Below are 8,341 nucleotides of genomic sequence, written 5' to 3' on the forward strand. Positions count from 1 at the left end.
CTGATCGGGGTCGCCGCCGTCACGGGCCTCCCCATGTGGAAGGTCACGGCGTTCATCCAGGAGAACATCATCGTCATGGAGACGCGCTGGGAGGGATTGTGGATGAACTGCTTCCGGCAGGCCAACATCCGAATGCAGTGCAAGGTCTACGATTCTCTGCTGTTCCTCCCGGCCGACCTCCAGGCCGCCAGGGGCCTCATGTGCTGCTCCGTCGCTTTGACCACCTTCGCCTGCATCATGTCGGCCATCGGGATGCGCTGCACCCGTCTGGTCGACTCCCGTCCCAAAACCAAGCACATTGTTTTGGTGAGCGGAGGGTGCTTGTTTTTGGCCGGCTGCTTGACCACCATCATCCCCGTGTCTTGGACGGCTCACGTGATCATCCAGGACTTCTACAACCCGCTGCTGATCGACGCCCAACGTAGAGAGCTGGGAGAGGCTTTGTACATTGGATGGGTCACTTCGGCTTTGCTTTTCTGCGCCGGGGTGATTCTGCTCTGTCGACATGCGCCGCGGACTCAAGATAAAGAGGACATGACTGCAGTTCTGTATCGGGCCGGATCGGCTCCGTATAACTACTCCTACGGGCCCGGATACGGATACCAGCCTGCGTACGGATACCAGCCCGCGTATCAACCAGCCTATTCCCCTGTCCCGACAGTTTATAACCCTCCGAGATACTGAGACACACAGTGAGTGCTGTGCTTTACCACTAAAATCAGTCTCCAATAAAGAAGCTGAGTTGGGAACAATCTGCATTAGGAATCAGAAGAAAGCAGGACTGATGGAGGCTAAATTGATTAAACATGACTGTATATGTGACTGTTAGTTTTTATATACTTGATTTGAATGCATTTCCTTCTTGTCTGAATGACTCTCTGTAATTTGCACAGACATAATAGAAAAAGAGAAACAGCAACGTGTGGAATATTTCCACACAGCATTTAACTGCGTATGCGTGACTTAATGTTGGCTCTTTGGTAGGATTGTGTTTGTTTTCCATTTTTAAAGCACTGGTTTGATTTTAATTATATTAAATAAATGTGTGAAAATGACTAGTTCCTGGTCTGTAGTCTTAAAATATTCCTTTCCTGGATTTGACAACATCGTTTTGTTGTTTTTTTTCTTAGCCCGGCGTTGGCGGCACTGGTCGAACCAGTCGAGGTGGTTTTTCAGTGCATGTTTCTCGTCTGTTGTTCCACAACCTCAAAACGTCACACCCCTAATGCAAATTCACCACCAGACAGGAGCGACACTGACTGTGTGACCAAAAAAAAAGATGTGGATGTGATCTAAGGTGTAACTGGAAAAAGTAAACGCAGCAAAATAATGCTGTGTTTACAATTCTTATCTGCACTCGCTGCTGAAAATTAACTCAATCAAAATCTAAATTTTCTGAAGAAAATACTTAATGGTACAGAGTTTGCTAGGGTGTTGTTCTGAGTGGTTTTAATCACATCGCTAGTCTCGCATAGCCGGACCGTCAGACTGACAGAAGATTTCCTTGAATGACCCACCCAAGAGTTCAGAGAAGAGAACCAGTCATGTTTTGTTTTGTGCCGCCCAATGTTTAGAGCATGGAAATGTCCCCACAGTAACAATAACTGGTGTATAAAAAGTATTGGCTGTGAACTTTACATATTTAACACATTTTTGAGTAACTAGCATTAAGTTGATCTCCTTGTTGTCACAGTTGTAGATGATAACTTCAAAACTGAAGTGATTCCAGTTTTGTGTGCTGTATGCATAAGACATGCTAAGTTGTTCGGCATAGCGCCATTCAAAACACTCAGCATGAAATGAAAATACAATACTTAAGGTTGCTACGATGATGCTATGCATCTGCGAATGTGCTTTGAGCAGTTACTGTGTAGCTTTTAAGACCCTAGAAACCTCAAAGCAGCATGCTAAAAACTGCTGAGAAACCCTTAGCAGCAGCATAGCAACACCATAGCAACGGCGCAGGAACATTCTAAAGAACAGAAAATTAAAAACGTCTTTGCAGTTGCATAGCAACACTCTAGCAACCACGAAGTAACATTCTAAAAAAGGTGAGAACCCCTTTACAACTGCATGGCAACACCTTAGCAACCATATTGGAACATTCCAAAAAAAAGAAGTTCAGAACCCCTTTGCAGCTGTATAACAGATGCTGTGTCTCATTTAGAGGCTGTATACATCATTGAGAATGTCTCATTTTAAAAAAGCATACTTCAAATGCGTCCTTCTTTCATTGGAATTCNTGATTGATTGATTGATTGAATTCGAGGAATGCATGAGCTGTATCCTTCAATGCTAGAGATAACCCACAATTATTTGTGTTGCCTTAAACAACCATCATTAATTAAAATAATGCCGGTGCCGGCTGATGTAAACACAAGTGCAGACGTGGTTGCCTCTGATAAAAACGGATAACATTTATTCATATAATATCTTCTCTAACATATGTCTGTTGTACATATACACTGCAGCTCCTCAACACTGAACAAAATAAAAGTAAAATAGTTTTTTTTGCAAATTACTTAAAAATAAACTTTCTTCATTTAAGTAATGTAACTGTGCAACATGTGTTGGCATTGAAACGCAATACTTTCAGTTTCCTTTTCCATCTGTCCTGCGTAGGCCATCTCATTTAATTATAGGTAAAGGACACTGCATATACGCATCCTATAGAGGATGTAACCTCCCAAGGATTAGACCTCAGGGGGATGCAGCCTTCTAAATAAGAGACAGCTAGAATTCTTAAAACTACTCAAAATCCCCTGAACAGTTTAATAGCAACATTCTAGTAACCACACGGTAACATTAAAAAAATAGATTCAGTTTGCAGCTGCATAGCAACACTCCAGCAACCACATAGTAGTATTCCAAAAAACATTCAGAACCGTTTAGCAGCTGCATAGCAACACCCTAGCAACTGCATAGTGGCATGCTAAAAAACCCTCAAAATCAATTGAAACTACAAAAATGTTTGACTTTATAAAGGTTGCTAAAGTGTTGCTATGCAGCTGCAAAAGGGGTGCTAATTAGCTTTTGGAATGTTTTTTTATGCAGCTGAAAGAGGGGGTTTAAAATTATGTTTTAAAGAATGTTACAATGTGGTTGCTAGGGTGTTGTTATGCAGCTGCAAAGGGGTTCTAAATGGTTTAGAAACTTACTGCGTGGTTGCTAGAATGTTTCAATGCAGCATCTAAGGGTTCTAAATGTCTTTTCTTTTTATTTCTAACTCTACAGGACTGTGTCTCTCTAGAAGCAACATTGGCCACCCTGCTCTAAATGGTACTTTTTTAGTATTTTGCTATGTGGTTGCTTTCTTTCTTGCCCCAGAACTATTTAGCAACCGCATATTGACATGCTAAACAACACTCTGCATTAAACTGAATATTAAACTAAATTAAATTCTGTTTGATGTCTCTAGCAACACACATTACCTTTAACTAAACATAAAACATCAACGTAAAGCCATCAGCTGACTTCACAAATGTTCGTCTGGACATATCAGACAGCAATTTAATGAGCCGCAGAACCAGTGGTGTTAAACATTGACGGCAGTCCAGAGCTGTTGTGTGTTTGCCCGTATCTGGCTGCTCAGTAACCCCTGCAGGTGCATTTCCTCACTTAACAGGATCTCTGCCAGAAAACGGTGCTTGCTGAGCAAACGCCAACACGGCAACGAGCTCCTCCTCCTCCTCCTCCCCCAGTGACACAAAACCAGGCACAAACACTCGCAGAGGGGATACGATTTCATAGCAACCAGCCGCGGAGTTCCCTCCCTCCCCTGAGCGAGAGGGCGGAGGCTAGGAACAGGTGAATGCCTATCAGCTCCCATTCCAGCGGGATGCAAAACCTCACAGTCTAAACCAGTCCTCACTCTTCAGGCTCCCGGAATCATGGCGAGCGGCGCCCTGGAGATCGTGGGAATGTGCGTGAGCCTGATCGGCCTCATCGGGGTGGCGGCTAGCACCGGGATGCCGATGTGGCGGGTCACGGCGTTCATCGGGGAGAACATCATCGTGATGGAGACCCGCTACGAGGGCTTGTGGATGAACTGCTTCCGGCAGGCCAACATTCGGATGCAGTGTAAGGTGTACGACTCTTTGCTGGCGCTGTCTCCAGACCTCCAGGCTGCCCGGGGTCTCATGTGCTGCTCTGTGGCGCTGACCGGGCTGGGTTTACTGATTGCCATCGCCGGGATGAGGTGCACGGCGTGCATCCAAGGGAACGACCGCGCCAAGCGCATGGTTCTGATCATCGCCGGCTGCATGATCCTAGCGGGCTGCCTCTGCTGCATCATCCCCGTCTCCTGGACCGGACACGCCATCATCCAGGATTTCTACAACCCCTTGCTCATCGATGCCCAGCGTAGGGAGCTCGGGGAGGCGTTGTACATCGGTTGGGTCTCTTCCGCCTTCTTATTCGCCGGCGGGTGCATATTCACCTGCTGCAGCGGGCCCCTGGACAAGGGCCCGGATCCGAGGTACATGTACACCAGGAACCCACCCTATGTGGCCTATCAGCCGCAACCCGTGGCCTATCACCCTCAGCCTCGCTCGGTGTACAGTCACCCGTCCGGGCCACCGTCGTTCATCGAGCAGTCGTACCAACCGTCCAGACAGCAGTCGTTCATTCAGCCGTCCCGACATCCGTCCGCCCGCAGCGCCGTGGCTTATCTCTAAAATCCAGCTGGACGTCTCANNNNTTTTTTTTTAAGTATATTTGGAAACAAAACTGTTTCATTTTTGGGAACGTTTTCGGCTATGTTTAGATGTTATTTCTACTCATATCTATGCAGGAGCGGATGACAGATGTGAAGAACGTCTAACCAAAGCTTTTTTTTTTACACAAGGTAAAGATATTTGGAAATATTTAAAAAGGGGTTACACTTCATTTTAAGGTGTCCTTGCTACAGTTTAATTCTACATTTAAAGAAGGAGTACTTTATAAGTAGAGCTTGGCTTAGGGTTACTTGCATGTAATTATACATAATTTATTGTTATTATAATAGTAAATACACAGCATGTAACATATATAAAAACAACACCTTAAAATAAAATGTTATCTCTGTTTTAAATTTAACAAACGTAGGCCTACATTTATTTATTTATTTTTCTGTTCCATTCTTAAGAATGTTTTTGAATGCCATTTCTAATTTGGCTTTTTAAGTAGGAAAGAAAAAATGAATTTCTAGCCATGGGTGTTACAAAAAAAAAATACATTTTATAAACTTGGGCCTGCATTTCATTTTTTTTTTTTTTCTCTTGGGGGAACGATTTTGACAGAATAGTTAATATAGTAAGAGAACTTTGAGAACTGTGACTAAGATGAAGAATTGTTTTTAAGATTTTTTTGTTGTTGTTTTTATATGATTCAATGTAAAGTACAGATAACAGATCATACCTCAGGATGTTGTAAAGTATGTTAATCGAGGTATTTTTGTATTATCTCAAAGCTGTCTATAATAGAAATGAGGAAATAAATGTTTTATATTGAGATATGTGTTTTTATGTGAATACCAAGGCGCAAAAAACAATGCTTTAACTCAATAAACAAGTAAAAAATATATTTAATGATGAGATATCTGTTATTCCTCCTATCTTTCTGCATTTACAGAAGGTTTTTCTGCTGTTGTATTTGCACAGTAATAGTTCCCAGAAGAAATCTGTTCATCTCTATGCTTCAGAGGATGTGTTTTCTTAAAAAGTCACGGACTCTGAGTTACAGGCAGGTGCTGAATTTGGTGGTTTAGTTCAGCTCAGTGCGTTCAAGATCTTTATGCCCTGCAGCTTCAAATAAAGAAAGCCGCTGTGAAACGTAAGACGCCTATTGTCTTTGGCGTCTCTGACACACCCAGAGAATGAGTCACACAAGAGCTGCTTGTTAGTGTAGTAGTGTTACAACAGAACCAGGAAACGGATCAGATATTTCGCTGCGAAAATGGAGAAATACACACATGAAAACTGAACAGGCAGCTTTAAAGTTTTAACTGCGTACTTTTGGACAGACTAAAGTGTGAGACCTGTTTCACTGAGAACTGTTATATAACTAGACAGAATGCATCAGTTTTTTTCCAGGTAAAATATAGCATATTGAATGAAAATAATGATAGAAATAAACCTGTGCCTTACACAACAAGTGAGGCATTTTAAGGAATTTGAATATTTTTATATTTATACTATATTTGTTAGCTTAATTCTTTTATTTAACGTTTTTTATTTTCAGCTTTGTTTTGTGCTTTTTTCATTTTTTATGTAATATTTCTATTTAGCTTACATTTATTTCAGTTTTAGTAACATTGCTTCAGCTTAAACATTATTTCAGTTATTTCTAATATCTAAGATTCATCTTTGATGTTACATCATATTTATATTTTATTTCAATTAACAAAAAAATATTTGAACGGTTTTAGTACATCTTACAAATGTAAACTAAATGTATGCAGCAACTTCTACGGTGAGATTCTTTTGTTGTCTTTCATAAAGAATACAATACAATCATTAAAGTCAAAACATCTAAATGCATTTGCATTTGATTTAATACCAAATAATACTGGTAAAACATAGTTCAGTAATTAAAAATTACATTTTTAATGAAATTGTGTGTATATGCACACTGTATTTGTATAATTATTAGGGTTTATCATTATTAGGGTCTTCCGTTATTAGCAGTATGCTAAGCATAGAACAATTGTGTCCTAATGCATTGATATTTCTGTGAATCACTCATTTATGTGGTTTATTTCAGTGAGGGTTTTTTTTTTTTGTTTTTTTTTAAATAGTTACCCGAGTGGGTAAAGTCAACTCACTAGGTTTTAAAACAGGTATTACGTAATATGCACTGTGTTCAGTTCAGGTTGCTAATGCAAAATATGTGGGTCACCAGACAGAAGTGACCCCGAATAATACTGAAGTGATTGGGAGAAACCTAACTACAGCTTGTGCTCTGGATAAAATGTATGATAAACGACAATACTACAGTAATAACAAATAGTGCGTTTAGCAGCAACCAAACACAGTTAGCAAAACTAGGTCGTAGCAGCCCACTCAGCCACAGACTATACGCTTTATTTTTAACGCAAGAGAGGGCGCGGCCATATTTGTTGGGGACATCCGGGTTACTGGCTTCCGTTTTAAACAGCCCGTGTGTGGCTTAAAGCTGCAAACTAGTATTTCTTATCTAATTTCAATATTCATAATCGTAATCATAAACATACTGGTTTGTAGCACAAATACCGTTCACTATTCTTTTAGATATCTATACTACTTTAGCGGATAATGAACCGGAAGTCCTCGTATAAAATAGCTCGCTTCTTCGTTGCCAAATAAGGTGGATAAAGAACACGTGTTTCAGCGTCCACAACGCTAGTTAAGCATCTGACAGAACTAACTTACCTGTAACCAGACTGGCGCAGCGGCTCCCTCTAGTGTTGAAGTGCGAGACTTTTCTTAGTCAAGGTCATCCGTTCATTTGAGCGAGTGTGCGTTTGTTTACGTGAGAGACCTTGTTGACAACATATATGACCACTGGACGGTAAACACACCATCAGCATTACCCTCATCATCCTCAACCAATCGGAATACAGCTATGCCACTTTCCCAAAACAAAAAGAGTAACTTTGTCACTATCCCTAATCTGTTGAAGCACATAATATCACACTCTCACTACACGGTCATGCGGACTGCCCTGTTTAACCTGGGAACAACATTTACCGCATCCTGCGTTTTGCTCGAGACCTCTGGATTTGGACGTAAAATCCTTGCCCTACAGGATTAGGGTGAGTGGATTCATTCATTTGTTCGGGTGAAGTACGCTGTCATCTGATTCAGGACATGTTCTTCACAACCGAAATTAAACATTTGATTAGGAACCGAACTGAACATTTGCATAATTTTATGCTCGTGAAAATGAGTCTGTAGTTTCTGTTTAGTATGTCAAGAGGTCGAGGTTTGCCGTTTTTATATCTCCTGTTGGTAGAGGCAATAATTACACCATCATTAGGCCGAAAGCGCCTTTATCCGTTCATATTGTGAAATACTATTACTAAACTATATAAACTAAACCATTTACTATATTGAATTCATTGTAAAATGTAATTTGATGCAGAGCAGATTTGCTGCTCAAGAAACTTTTCTTCTTTATTATTAATGTTAAAAACCGCTGTTCATTTCTTGGTACATTTTCAAAGAAACAGCATTTATTTAAAAGCATCTAAAAATCTTTTGATGAATTTAAAGGGTTAGTTCATCACAAAAATGAACGTTTTGTCGTTGATTGTCCTTCCAAACCCGTAAGACCTTCGTTCATCTAAGGAACACAAATTAAGGTATTTTTGATGAAATCGGAG

At 40.8% G+C, this 8,341-nt stretch overlaps 2 protein-coding genes across 2 annotated transcripts in view; both read left to right on the forward strand.

The window, feature by feature from the left end:
* Positions 1-1,058, forward strand: part of LOC122323337 (claudin-4-like) — a 1,585-nt gene extending 527 nt beyond the window's left edge. The window contains exon 2 of the mRNA XM_043217081.1: positions 3-1,058. Within this exon, the coding sequence (XP_043073016.1) occupies positions 3-684 (682 nt within the window). The 3' untranslated portion in view covers positions 685-1,058. The remainder of the gene's footprint in view (positions 1-2) is intronic.
* A 2,506-nt stretch (positions 1,059-3,564) lies between these two features.
* Positions 3,565-4,688, forward strand: LOC122323928 (claudin-8-like). The gene has a single exon (XM_043218049.1). It carries the CDS (start codon positions 3,891-3,893, stop codon positions 4,674-4,676), a length of 786 nt encoding a protein of 261 aa, XP_043073984.1. The 5' UTR covers positions 3,565-3,890; the 3' UTR covers positions 4,677-4,688.
* The last annotated feature ends 3,653 nt before the right edge of the window (positions 4,689-8,341 follow it).

The sequence above is a fragment of the Puntigrus tetrazona genome, chromosome 19, assembly GCF_018831695.1.
Source record: "Puntigrus tetrazona isolate hp1 chromosome 19, ASM1883169v1, whole genome shotgun sequence".
Taxonomy (NCBI): domain Eukaryota; kingdom Metazoa; phylum Chordata; class Actinopteri; order Cypriniformes; family Cyprinidae; genus Puntigrus; species Puntigrus tetrazona.

Coding starts and splice junctions, on each gene's coding strand:
- LOC122323928 (XM_043218049.1), top strand. CDS start 3,891: ATGGCGAGCGGCGCCCTGGAGATCGTGGGAATGTGCGTGAGCCTGATC.